This window comes from Solea solea, chromosome 10 (genome assembly GCF_958295425.1).
Source record: "Solea solea chromosome 10, fSolSol10.1, whole genome shotgun sequence".
NCBI classification, from domain to species: domain Eukaryota; kingdom Metazoa; phylum Chordata; class Actinopteri; order Pleuronectiformes; family Soleidae; genus Solea; species Solea solea.
In genome coordinates this window covers 28,929,477-28,943,675 of record NC_081143.1, presented here as the reverse complement: position 1 = coordinate 28,943,675, position 14,199 = coordinate 28,929,477, and the positions used below count along the sequence as shown (strand labels likewise).

At 40.4% G+C, this 14,199-nt stretch overlaps 1 protein-coding gene across 2 annotated transcripts; it reads right to left on the bottom strand.

Annotated features, from left to right (window-relative positions):
* Positions 1-181: 181 nt before the first annotated feature.
* On the bottom strand, positions 182-13,961 carry ccdc40 (coiled-coil domain containing 40). Of its 2 annotated transcripts, none has more exons than XM_058639673.1 (20): positions 13,866-13,961; positions 13,432-13,538; positions 12,852-12,945; positions 12,009-12,163; positions 9,448-9,531; positions 9,056-9,275; positions 8,106-8,263; positions 7,916-8,038; positions 6,622-6,743; positions 5,523-5,766; positions 5,237-5,419; positions 4,614-4,859; positions 4,138-4,351; positions 3,781-3,950; positions 3,593-3,684; positions 3,218-3,338; positions 2,574-2,762; positions 2,334-2,492; positions 732-988; positions 182-652 (listed from the first exon to the last, which is right to left on the bottom strand). In XM_058639673.1, exons 2-19 carry the CDS (start codon positions 13,513-13,515, stop codon positions 734-736), a joined length of 2,913 nt encoding a protein of 970 aa, XP_058495656.1. In that variant the 5' UTR covers positions 13,516-13,538; positions 13,866-13,961; the 3' UTR covers positions 182-652; positions 732-733. The 2 variants fall into 2 exon arrangements, with proteins under 2 accessions (XP_058495656.1, XP_058495657.1); XM_058639674.1 differs by having other exon boundaries at positions 13,432-13,548; positions 13,866-13,933.
* Between the last annotated feature and the right edge of the window lie 238 nt (positions 13,962-14,199).

Genomic DNA, 14,199 nt, shown 5'->3' with positions numbered 1-14,199 from the left:
TTTCTCAGAACTGTATTCTAGCTGTTGTTATTCCTATTATGATATATATATATGATTATCTATGTATATATATATAATTATGTATGTATATATATATATATATATATATATATATATATATATGTATATATTAATTATTTTCTTCATTTGAATTCCTGATGGAATGCCCAAAATAAATAATGTAGGCTATTGTAATATTTTCCTTTTAAAAAATGATCAACCACACAGCAGTAGAGTGGCACTATTGCTTTACAGCAAGAAGGTTGCAGGTTTGAATCCCAGTTTGACTGAAGGCCTTTCTGTGTGGAGTTTGCATTTTCTCCCCGTGTGTGCGTGGGTTTCCTCCCACAGTCAACTGTCAACTCTGAGACTGACGTAGTGAGTGAGTGAGTGAGTGAGTGAGTGAGTGAGTGAGTGAGTGAGTGAGTGAGCGAGTGAGCGTCTCTGTCACGACTCGACTGGAGGCCATGACAACAGGCGGAGGGCGACGCAGCTTTGCTACACGTAAAAAGTGAATTTATTTGACATTAATTTGATTGAAAATGAAGCAGAAACAAAGTGACACAATGATCTTCGGTGAATGTGAGTTGAGAACATTTCTTAAAGGCTGGAAACACCGACACACATCACGGAGCTCCGCCCTCCAGATAACCTGCAGCACAGGAGGAAAACAACAATAAGCTTCATGACAACAAATATGAAATAAATACGGGGACGTGACATGTTCTCACTCTCAGGCCGCCGCCTCCTGATCCAGAGCCTGTGTCCTCGCTGCTAGAGATAGTGACAGCCTGTGGAGACTCCCCTGGTGCTGGGGGAATTCCTCACAGACGCGGTGTAAGACGGCGCTGGTCGCATGCACACGCTCCATCTGACTCTGCAGAGAGACTTCCACGGACTCTCTGGTGGACAGAGCCTGGTAGCTGCCCTCACGTAGGCCCTGCAGCCTCTTCACACGGCTCTGCAGAGCCACCAGGTCAGCGACGTTCTGGGGAAAACAATCAAAACATGAGAGTGGATATGTTCACTGCTTCACTCACCTTGTTAGAAAGTTTACCACTAACCACACAGTGGAGAACAATGAGTAAGTGCCACCTGTTATTCTTGGTAAGTGGGAGTGGCTGCAAGGTGTGGACAGTGAGTTGCTTAAGACAGTAAATCTTCAGCCATGCCGACCTAGAACACGTCTTTAACATGTTGTCACCACACCCTCATCCCTTCATTATTCACAGTTACTGGCACAGGAGCATGTCTCAGCTTGACTTGATTGACACATAGCAGCTTTTATTTAAGACAAAGGAAGCCTCAATAACATTAATAAATAGTTGAGAGTCATTATACATAATAATATATTATAATACATAACTAGAAACTGACTTCAGTCACATGACACTGATCACCTGGCAAAGACTGAGCTCTGTGTCTCCGTCACTTCCAGAAAGTGGATGATTTCACTGTGACGTGAGTGTTTGGTCCACGTGTGAAGAGAAAAACATTTTCTTACCGTGACAAGATTCACTTTGACATGTTGACTTTAAACATTCAAGAATAAAGTTGGGATCTTTAAATCCACATTAATCCACTTGAATTGATCTGGTCATGGCAACAAAACATTTTTCCTTCATTCACGGTGCTAATACTGTTTATGTTGTCCATACTTGATGAACTTAATGTATGTATGACTTCCTTACTTTGATTTCAGACGTCATTCCAGGAAAGTTTATTGTTTTTTTACATAAATACAGGAGTAAATAATGTCATAATGTAATAAAGTAACATGAGTGACAAACCACACCCAGAAAAACACACATGGTAGTTCAAATAATAGACATTTACGTCAAATAAAATAATAATTGCAATGCTACTATACTATTACTACTTCTACTGTTGTACTACTACTACTAATAATAATACTACACAAAATAATTAGGGAATGAAGCAAAATCAAAAAAACAAAATCAGTGCAAAGTGTGATTGAAATACTCACCTTTGTTTCCTGAGGTCAATGTGTGAAGCTTATCTTAACTTCCTCTTGTTCACAGATCAAGAATCTACTGAATGTAAGTTTTGATTCCACGTGATTTCACCACGGTAATTAATAAAAAAAGCACCTCAGTGTTTTATGTCATGAGAATAGTTACTTAGTTGAGACAGACGTGATAATCTCAGGGTCACAGTTGTGTTTGAAGTCAGAATCAAGCATTCACACACACACACACACACACACACACACACACACACGACTGGCTCTGTTTCACAAAGGTCTTTTAAACACCTCTTGAAGCAGAGTGACAGTTCAGTCAGAGTGACGGCATTCATTGACGAGGTCTTACCCTGTCTCTCATATCCTGCAGGTCTGCAGAGTCCCGGTCCAGGCTGCAGCTGGTGCTGCTCACTTCTATCAGCTGCTGCTTCTGCTGTGAAAGTCTGTCCCTCAGACTCACCTGGTTCTCCTGCAGCTCCCTGATCCCCTGCTCACACTCGCTCACATGCTAAAGAGATGCAGACACACACGCGGATGATGACGCTGCTTCAGGTACACACAGTACACTCACACGTGGACGACCTCTGACCTTGAGCGTGTCCCTGATCTTGCGCTGCAGACTCTGTGTGAGGCGGCTCAGGTCGCCCTTTGACGTTTGTCTGTGGGAGCTGTGGACCATCACCTCCCTGCGGAGAACCAGGGTCTCCCTCCTCGCCACCGTGGCCTCACTTTCCCTCACCAGCTGCTCCTGCTGCTTCCTCAGCTGATTCAGTCGCACCTGCACACACATGCACACGCACACGCACACGCGCACACACACACACACACACACACACACACACACGCACGCACACAATGTGAATTTAGTAGCTGACATAAATGAAATGTACTCTTTCTTTCTTTCTTTCTTTCTTTCTTTGGGAGGTCATGAAGAAGGCAAACAAAGAGAACAGTTTTTAACTTTCATTTTTGTAACTAAGGTTCAAAATAACTCAAATTACTGACTAATCTTTACATGGCTTTGCAAAGTGTTACCTTCATACACACAGATTATTATGGGTTTCGTATTAAGACAATTAAAAGCAAAATATCATGACAACAATACTGTATATCTACAGTATAATCAGCTTATTTCATTGCACAAAAGTGAAAAAAGGACCAAAAACAGGCAGATATTTTCAATTATTATCTCGTATCTATATTTTTATTTTCTTCCTCGTCCGCCGTGTTTACCTCCATGCGGTGTATCTCAGTCTTCATCATCTGGATTTCTCCCTGGCCCACTTCAGAGTCCACAGCTGAACGAGTCTCCTTTACGAGCTGGATCTTCTTCTCCCACAGCATGATCTGCCTCCTGCAGGACATGCACACGCACACACACACGCACGCACACACACACGCACACACACACGCACACACACGCACAACAAAAGGACCAATGTAAACAACAACGACAACAAAAACAGTCAGATCAGCAGTAAGTTATTAAATGAGTGCAAAGAGCATATAAATACTATGGTAGAGGTAAATGATATTTCCATGATGCACATGTTTTATTGTGCATAAAGCAAACATCCTTTATTGATGTCAAGAATCTTAATGACTGACTCAGCTTCCACCAGGCTGTTGAGAAGTCGCTCTTTTTCCTCCTCCGTCTTCTCCAGCTTCATCTGCATCTCGACCGACTCCCGCTCTGCCTCCTAAACACATCACATTTCATCTTTAACCTTTAACCTTTGCTGTTAAAGCCGCAGACTACATCACAGCTACAGATGGAGTTCACGGCGGTGCCGTACCTTCAGTCTGCCGAGGAAATCCGTCTCCATCAGCACGTTCTCCTGCTCCAGGCTTTGGCTGAGCTGCCCGTTCTGACTGAGGAGGCTGTTGAGCTTCAGCAGGTCTCCACGCAGCGTCCTCGTCTTCTTCTCCAACTCTGTCAGCTCCTCATGCTCGGCCTCTATCTGTTCTGGAGGACAGAGACACACAGACAGCAACAGAGAGGGGGAGAGAGACAGAGAGAGAGACAGAGAGACAGAGAGAGAGACAGAGGAAATGGAGTCAGAACAAAGGGAAGTAACTGCACTCAGTAAAAGAGCAGAAACACAAACTTCAGGGTCAGAGGTCAGAGGTCAGGAATGAAAACATCCACCTACTCTCCAAACGTATTTTCTTGTGCTGCATCACAGTGTGTTCCATCTGCAGTCTGAACATGTTCCTGCTGCTGCCTTCGATCTCCTGGGTGAGACCGACCAGAATGCTCTGCTGCTGCATCCAAAGATGCTGCTCCCTCTTCATGTTGGTCGCCAGCTCGTCAGTCTGAGCCGTCAGAGCTTCTATCTTGATTTGGAGAGGACTTAAGTCTTCATGCTGAGGAAGGGAACGACGTTACTATCAGAACCAGCTGTCACAGCTGCTGTGAGTCCATCACATCAATCACCAACGATTACTGACTTAACCAATCATTCTAATCATGCTTCTTAAATGATAGTTATTATATATAATATATCATATTTATTTTAGAATATTTTCAGGTTTATAGTAAATATGGTTCAAATGTGCCCTTGGTTTAAATAGAAATAAATGCATTATTACTAGACTCATAATTAAAATAGCTTATTCGTTCTCTCACCCCAGTGCTGGCTGCAATCTGATGGATTTTTCGCTGTAGGTTGGTGATGGTGGTCTGTCTCTGCTCGATGACTTTGACGAAGGACGACATGTGATTCTGCCTGGACGTGAGTGAGTCGTTGTACTTGGCGATTTCCTGGTCCAGGGCTTCCTGAGCGACGGCCAGACTGTCCAGATGTTCACTGACCTCACTGATCTCCAGTTCCACCGCCAACAACTCGTTCTCCAGCTGCCATAAGTGGGACGTCTAACACAAGAAGAGAGAGACATTATTGTCCTTTCTTCTCTGGGTCATGTCTATAGCTTCCTGTAGCTGACGTAACGACTGCTCTGTGATGTCTACTGTGGTTACTCATGGACCTTCACAACATTTAATCAAATCTTTATATGAAATCTTTCTTCAGTTCATTTGTTTGTTGAATTTTGTGTCTTTGTGTGTTTTTAAAGATGTTTCTCAGGACATTAAAGTGTGTGCAGATCTTAGGATGATGTTGTGAATGAGTGAACACCATGTTGACGTCAGGGAAACTAACTCAACTCACTGACTCAAACAAGTGGAATAAGAAACAGAAGAATAGACGTGTGTTTGGGGGACAGCGGCCTGAGGGAGGGCGTGGCCTGTACCTTGTGTTTCTTGAGTGCAGCGGTCTTGGTGATGAGCTGCTGCGAGTGCTTGGCCGCCTTGTTGTGTGTGAGCTGCTGCTGCATGTGGCTCAGGATCTTGTCCTCAAAGTCCAGACGCGTGGCACTCTCTTTCTCCTGCTGCCTCCTCTGATCGATGACTTCGGCCTGGAGGCCGCTGGTTTCCTAGAGTGAGTGAGGAAAGGAAAGGAGAGAAGAGACCTTTGTCTCACGAGTGTGAGACAAAGGTCTCTCAGGACAAACACTGAGGCATCTGTCCTCTCTGTACCTTGGTGAGCCGCGTGAGATTGCGCTCCGTCTCCCTCAGAATGCGGATGCAGGTGCTGTACTGGGTCTGCAGAGCCTCCAGCTGGGCCTGATTCTGGTTCAGCAGTTTTCTAGAGGTGGCTCCGTCCATCTGAGACCAGTTCAGCTGAAGAGTCAGGGTCTCATTCTGCTCCTGCTCTTCAGTGGTGGACTTCCTGTAGCTGTCGACCTCTCGGTCCAGTAAGATCACCTGGTGCTCAGTCATGCTGTGGACACGCACAAGTAAAACAGTGCACTTTCACTTTGATATTCATGAATAATATTCATTCTGATGCTGCGATCAAATCAAAGAAAGGAAAAGATTTGAGTCTGTTACAGCAAATATCTGACACTTCTTCCATCAGTTTTCTGTAACAGAGAGAGGTCAAAATTCAACATTTTCTTTCCAATAAACGTCATTTTATTAATAATAATAATAATAATAATAATAATAATAATAAACTTGGTACAAGAAGACGGTGCCACGGACAGCCACCTGTGTGTTTGAGTGTGCTTCTTTTTGTGTTGTTTTGTTTGTCTATGATGTGTCGTGAGTCGATATGTGTTTGTATTCTTCACAAGAGAGGAGAATCACTGCAGCCGACAGAAGTTTTCTGTTTTATTGAATGCTTGTTTGTGTGTGTGTGTGAGTGATGGACCGACCAGCTGTCCAGGCTGTGACACTTGTTGTGTTCATTGACTTTGATCTACAACACATTTCTAAAAGTATATATATATAAATAATATAAATATGCAGTCTTATTATTGGATGGTGTTTATAAGTCTGCATGTTATGCTGCACGTGTGTGATAGAGTAAAAGTGCTGACATAGATGCATGTATGAGTGTGTGAGTGAACAGGTGTCCACACTCTGTGCTGTTGTTTGTACATCTGCACATAATGCTGATCGCAGCTGTAATTTATGTTTAGATTTCTCTTTTATTTTGGTCTGAAAAGCAGACAAAGGCAACAATCTATCACTTTAATCACAGAGAAGCGGTTTCTGGATCAGACTGTAGCATGTACAGCATGTCTGTGAGAAACAGGCTCCTCCTCCTCCTCCTCCTCCTCCTCCTCCTCACCGTAAGGCCTCGTTCATCGCGTTCACAGCCTCGTTGCGTCTCCTCATGTCCACCAGGCTGCTCTTCCACTGCTGCAGCAGCTGTTTACGCACCATCACCAGAGACTCCATCTCCATCTCAGCCTGCACACAGTCACAGCAATCACATGACTGAACAGCAATCACATGACTGAACAGCAATCACATGACTGAACAGCAATCACATGACTGAACATGACTGAACAGCAATCACATGACTGAACATGACTGAACAACAATCACATGACTGAACAACAATCACATGACTGAACACCAATCACATGACTGAACAGCAATCACATGACTGAACAACAATCACGTGACTGAACAACAATCACATGACTGAACAACAATCACATGACTGAACACCAATCACATGACTGAACAGCAATCACATGACTGAACAACAATCACGTGACTGAACAGCAATCACATGACTGAACAACAATCACATGACTGAACAACAATCACATGACTGAACAACCATTTAATATTATATCCAGGATACACTTGTTTTTAGATTGTTTGTTTAAAAGCTTCTACAGAAATAAAGTTACAAAATCAAGACAATAGAGTATCTTTACATGTTACATGTCATTTAGCAGACGCTTTTATCCAAAGCGACTTACAAGGGAATTGAGTACAACAATGCCAGGGGTGGCAGAGTATCTAAGAGTATCTAGAGCAGGGGTCACCAACCTTTTTGAGGCTGAGAGCTACCTGAAGGGTAGAGAATAATATGGAGGGCTAACATATTAACATTTTATGCAATTTACCATTTAAATGATGAATATTATGCATTTAATTGCATACACATTAAATCCAGTGCTTACTCCTAATGATTATCACAGTTTTTATAAACAATATGAGGACATTTTACTCAGTGATCATATGGATACATGCAAGTGAGGTGAAGTGAAATGAGCCCACGGGCACCTAGTTGGCTGCTCGCGGGCTACCAAGTGCCCGCGGGCACCACGTTGGTGACCACTGATCTAGAGTATCTAACTATCATTATCATCCCTGTGTAACATTTTCAGTGAATGAGTGATTTCAATGGTGGTTTTCATGTCTACAGCGTCTACAGTGTTTGTGCAGCATTGAGCTGATGAAGACACTCATTTCTGTGTCAGAGACTAAAAGGAGGAGAAATATGGGACTTGTTTTGCGTGTGTGGCCACAAACACAACAGTAAATAGATGTTTATGCAGCTCTTAATCCACTGAGTGTTATTCTCAGATGAAGTCCTGACAGTGGACGTGTGGATTTTCAGTTACCTCAGCGTGAGCTTCTTTAGCCGCCCGCGTCTCCTCTGCCTGAATCCTGGCCTGAGCCTCACACGTGTCTGTCTGCTGACTCAGCCTCTCCAGGTCCTTCGTCAGACGCTCCAAATACAAATCCTGATGAAAGAGAACCAGTGAGATCGGGTTCATCAGTGATAACATGTTCATGCTTCATGCTGTGCACCTGCTTCAGTTTCTGGTCTTCTGCCTGGTTCTTCTCAGCTGCCGCTTTGCCCCGAACGTTCTTCGTGGCTTTGACGTGAGCTCGCAGATCTTCACTGACTCTCTGAGTGTAGACCAGGTGCAGCATCAGGCTGTCGGTCTCAGTCTGCAGCTGGGAAACTGCAGAGAAGACGGAGAAGCTGTTGCACTCTTTTCTCATGGACCAAGCTCGTGGCTGCTTCTAATACAAAGCCTGCAGAGCTGCATGTGTTGGAGATTTAAATCCATTTCCATTTGGTTAAATCTTTTGTTCAATCATTCAAATTCAAAATCTAAAACTAATTTATTCCAAATGCCAGTCGACCGATCTTTGATGATGAAGATGGTGGTTTGTGGATTTAAGTGAGATAAAAATGACAGTAGAATTAACATTATCATAGTGTATATGAAATATCTTCATACCATCACAACACTGATGAAAGCCTTTCTTTTAAACTCCACACTGAATATCCTGTTTCTCTTTAGGAAACGACGCGTTCTTGATTATGGAAACATCATTTATGTGAACGCCTCTGCTGCTCGACCTCTTCTCTAGTTGAATGCCGTTTTATTTCATCTTCTTGTTTAACAAGACGAGAACAGCTGTCACCATTAACTTCAGTCCTGAAACTCAGATTCTTTTCAAACTCTGGATTTCTGAAGTTTCCTGATTTTCCCGGGGGAAAATAACCCATTCATTTATCCTGTTATCACGACTGTTATCCTGTTATCATGAGACGGTAATTCCATGATCTGGAGTTAATTCTCAGCTTCTGTAACTTTTCTTTAATCTAATGTCATTTTAGTCCGTTTGGTTACTTTTACCAGTGAAAAGCAGCTTGTATATAAATCCAGTTATTACTGGGATTATTGGATGGATTGACTGAATAACCTTAGGTGCGGATGAAGGGTTTAATGTAAGCTCAGTCTCACCGCTGGCTTTGGCTTTGCTTTGTTGGCAGGTGGAAGTGGAATATCGTGTCTTCACGGTCTGCAGCTGCTCCTGAGCCCGCTGGTGTTTGGCTTCAGCCTGTTCTCTGCTCTGATGATGCTCCTCCAGCTCTGCGTGGAGTCTGACCAGCTGCTCCTGAACTCTGAACATCTCAACACCGACCTCCTCTCTGCGTCTGTCGTCTTCCTTCTCCTGCAGCAGCTGTGGCAGCGGGTGAGTGTGAGAGAGCACAGACAGTAATCAGACAACAGTCTCCTCTAAAATAATGAGGTGTTTTTGATGAAATACAGGTGCACAGCACCCTCTTCTGGACACAATGTGACGCAGCAGAGAGGCAGAGAAAAGATTCATAGTTGTTAGAAAAGTAGACGACCTTTTCCTTTAGATCCAGGTTGATCCTCTCCAGCTGTTTTCTCAGCTGCTCGCTCAGAGCAGCTTGTTGCTTCCTGACCAGAGGCTGTCAGCAGAGGAAACACAGCGTCAGTGACATCACAACGACAACGGAAGAACAACACGGCTGTTCATTTTCTGATCGCATGTTAAACATGTTAAAGAAGAAACTACAAACATGTTAAAGAAGAAACTACAAACATGCTGAAGAAGAAACTACAAACAAACATGTTAAAGAAGAAACTACAAACATGTTAAAGAAGAAACTACAAACATGTTAAAGAAGAAACTACAAACATGTTAAAGAAGAAACTACAAACATGTTAAAGAAGAAACTACAAACATGCTGAAGAAGAAACTACAAACAAACATGTTAAAGAAGAAACTACAAACATGTTAAAGAAGAAACTACAAACATGTTAAAGAAGAAACTACAAACATGTTAAAGAAGAAACTACAAACATGCTAAAGAAGAAACTACAAACATGTTAAAGAAGAAACTACAAACATGCTAAAGAAGAAACTACAAACATGTTAAAGAAGAAACTACAAACATGTTAAAGAAGAAACTACAAACATGTTAAAGAAGAAACTACAAACATGTTAAAGAAGAAACTACAAACATGCTAAAGAAGAAACTACAAACATGTTAAAGAAGAAACTACAAACATGCTAAAGAAGAAACTACAAAGATGTTAAAGAAGAAACTACAAACATGCTAAAGAAGAAACTACAAACATGTTAAAGAAGAAACTACAAACATGCTAAAGAAGAAACTACAAACATGCTGAAGAAGAAACTACAATCAAACATGTTAAAGAAGAAACTACAAACATGTTAAAGAAGAAACTACAAACATGTTAAAGAAGAAACTACAAACATGTTAAAGAAGAAACTACAAACATGTTAAAGAAGAAACTACAAACATGCTGAAGAAGAAACTACAAACAAACATGTTAAAGAAGAAACTACAAACATGTTAAAGAAGAAACTACAAACATGTTAAAGAAGAAACTACAAACATGTTAAAGAAGAAACTACAAACATGCTAAAGAAGAAACTACAAACATGTTAAAGAAGAAACTACAAACATGCTAAAGAAGAAACTACAAACATGTTAAAGAAGAAACTACAAACATGTTAAAGAAGAAACTACAAACATGTTAAAGAAGAAACTACAAACATGTTAAAGAAGAAACTACAAACATGCTAAAGAAGAAACTACAAACATGTTAAAGAAGAAACTACAAACATGCTAAAGAAGAAACTACAAAGATGTTAAAGAAGAAACTACAAACATGCTAAAGAAGAAACTACAAACATGTTAAAGAAGAAACTACAAACATGCTAAAGAAGAAACTACAAACATGTTAAAGAAGAAACTACAAACATGCTAAAGAAGAAACTACAAACATGTTAAAGAAGAAACTACAAACATGTTAAAGAAGAAACTACAAACATGTTAAAGAAGAAACTACAAACATGTTAAAGAAGAAACTACAAACATGCTGAAGAAGAAACTACAAACAAACATGTTAAAGAAGAAACTACAAACATGTTAAAGAAGAAACTACAAACATGTTAAAGAAGAAACTACAAACATGTTAAAGAAGAAACTACAAACATGCTAAAGAAGAAACTACAAACATGTTAAAGAAGAAACTACAAACATGCTAAAGAAGAAACTACAAACATGTTAAAGAAGAAACTACAAACATGTTAAAGAAGAAACTACAAACATGTTAAAGAAGAAACTACAAACATGTTAAAGAAGAAACTACAAACATGCTAAAGAAGAAACTACAAACATATTAAAGAAGAAACTACAAACATGCTAAAGAAGAAACTACAAAGATGTTAAAGAAGAAACTACAAACATGCTAAAGAAGAAACTACAAACATGTTAAAGAAGAAACTACAAACATGCTAAAGAAGAAACTACAAACATGTTAAAGAAGAAACTACAAACATGCTAAAGAAGAAACTACAAACATGTTAAAGAAGAAACTACAAACATGTTAAAGAAGAAACTACAAACATGTTAAAGAAGAAACTACAAACATGTTAAAGAAGAAACTACAAACATGTTAAAGAAGAAACTACAAACATGTTAAAGAAGAAACTACAAACATGCTAAAGAAGAAACTACAAAGATGTTAAAGAAGAAACTACAAACATGCTAAAGAAGAAACTACAAACATGCTAAAGAAGAAACTACAAACATGCTAAAGAAGAAACTACAAACATGTTAAAGAAGAAACTACAAACATGTTAAAGAAGAAACTACAAACATGTTAAAGAAGAAACTACAAAGATGTTAAAGAAGAAACTACAAACATGTTAAAGAAGAAACTACAAACATGTTAAAGAAGAAACTACAAACATGTTAAAGAAGAAACTACAAACATGTTAAAGAAGAAACTACAAACATGTTAAAGAAGAAACTACAAACATGCTAAAGAAGAAACTACAAACATGTTAAAGAAGAAACTACAAACATGCTAAAGAAGAAACTACAAACATGTTAAAGAAGAAACTACAAACATGTTCAGGATCCAGAACCACTAACTCCTCCTCCTCCTCCTCCTCCTCTTCCTCCTCCTCCAGCAGCAGCAGCGGCGGCTGCTCGTCTTCCACGTCCTCTGACGTGTTGACGTTCGAGAGACGAAGTGTTGCCAGCGTTTGAGATGCATTGTTGTCTTGTGGTGAAACACAGGAAATAATCATTGTAATAAAATGATTATTTTAATAAAATGCTGTAAATTCACACGTTTCTGTGTTTTGTCTACATACTGACGTCATGTCGTCCTTTAGGAAGAATAGAGTTAAGTTAATAATTAACGGTAAATTAAAGGTATTGTCATCTTCAGCATAGGTTTTTGTCATTGGACTCTAAAGTTCCTGATATTCATTGTAAATGAGCGTTCATTCAGTCATTCAGTCATTCAGTCATGGAGTCTTACTGCAAACATGGCTGCCAGCAGAGACTAAAGGAAAAACTCCTTTTTTAAAAAGCTTCACATGTTTTCCACTTTCTCTCACTGTGAGAAAACCTTTTCCAAAGCGCTCACTCCCCTGCACCAAAGTCCATGTGCAAAGTTTTGAGCTCATGGGGAAACAGGAGCTGCTGGTGCCGTGTTTGGTGAATGTGTCACAAATGAACATATTTGAAGTTATCGCTGAACGACTCCTGTGTGTGTGCAGTAGTGGACTTTGGTGCAGGGAATGAGCGGCAGTCAAAAAAAGGGTGTGTGTTTCTGTCCTGTACCTGCTGGCAGCCATGTTTTCAGCTTTCACTGAGAGTGTATTGTGTGTCTGTGTTTGTGTGTCTGTGTTGTGTCACTGGTGTGAATAGTAATTCTGCAGCAGAGTGAGTGGACGACTGACCACAGTCTTTAGCCAAAGACAGGTTTTCATGTGCAGCACTGAGAGCAGGGTGAAGGTGACGTGTCAGGTCCTCAGACTCTGGGCCACTCTGTTCCTGTGAGACACACACACACACACACAGTGTTACACTCCTTTAAACTGATATGTCTATTGTTGGACTTTTACAGCAGCATCACAGCATGTAATCATAACAAGAAACTCATTTTACTAATAATAATAATAATCCATCTATAAATGCAAGGAATGTTTGTCTGGCGCATTACTGTCCACTCGACACACGTGAGACTTGGCAGGTTTATTATTATTATCATCATTATTATTATTATTATTATCATCATTATTATTATTATTATTATTATTAGTGTTATTGTTATTATTATTATCATATAATTATTATTATCGTTATTATTATTACCGAGGACAACATTGTCTACAGTGACATTGTTTGGATAAGAAACATGACGTCAGTAAAATCCAGCCCATAATAAACAGGTCCTGCTGCACCAGGAGTGAACAGAACAGGAAGACTTTATGAGGAAACGCTGAGTCAGCATTAGCGACTCATGAGTCAGCAGTTTACCTGAGGAGGAACAGTCGCTGCCTGGTCTTCTGCTGCGTCCTTCAGTGCGCTCTCGTCCTCATCCTGGTGTGACCTTCGCTCCATCCTTACTCCCTCACCTCCTTCACCTGCAGAACTCTCCATTAAACACGTGATTATCAAATATGAATGAATATACACACACATGTTATTTTAATGCTGTGTCAGAAGCTAAATGGAACTCAGCCCCCGTTACTTTTCATCACATTTTAAAATGTCATTAAAAACATTTCCCAACGTTAGCTTAGCTTAGCCTAGCAGTAGCTTCATAACCACCGTGGCTGTAGCAACGAAAATATGCTAACACACAGCTTTAAAACATGAAAAAAAAACCCAGAGCGTTAAATTAACTTAAATGTGCTAAATTATCCCTTAAATATCTGAACTACGTCACTTAGAAACGAGTGTTTACTCACCAGTGTTCTACTGACAGACGCCGCTCTCACGTTGCTAGGCAACCGTCAACTTCCGCTGGAGGAGGCGGTGCAGTGGTGTTTCCGTTTCACGCCCATCTTTCTCTCCATCCATCTGTGATGCACAGGTGATTTTGTTTTTACAACTTAAATTTCTTTTGCTTTGTCTAAATAATCTATTTAGAAAAAATGAACAGAAATTTAAATTTAAGGGTAATTATTTTAATGTCACGCTCTCGAGGCTGCAGAGGTTTAACTCCACCTCCCATTTTCCACCAGGAAATGTAGAAAAGTGAGATTTTTACCTCGGTAATGAACATGCAGATGTGAACACATG

Bases quoted from the DNA above. Each gene is read 5' to 3' on its own strand.
- ccdc40 (XM_058639673.1), bottom strand. From the start codon at position 13,515: ATGGAGCGAAGGTCACACCAGGATGAGGACGAGAGCGCACTGAAGGAC. The intron at 12,164-12,851 runs GTCAGTCGTCCA...TTTCACCACAAG, and splicing joins GTCTTTGGCTAAAGACTGTG to ACAACAATGCATCTCAAACG. The intron at 9,276-9,447 runs GTCGTCTACTTT...CCGCTGCCACAG, and splicing joins ACCTGGATCTAAAGGAAAAG to CTGCTGCAGGAGAAGGAAGA.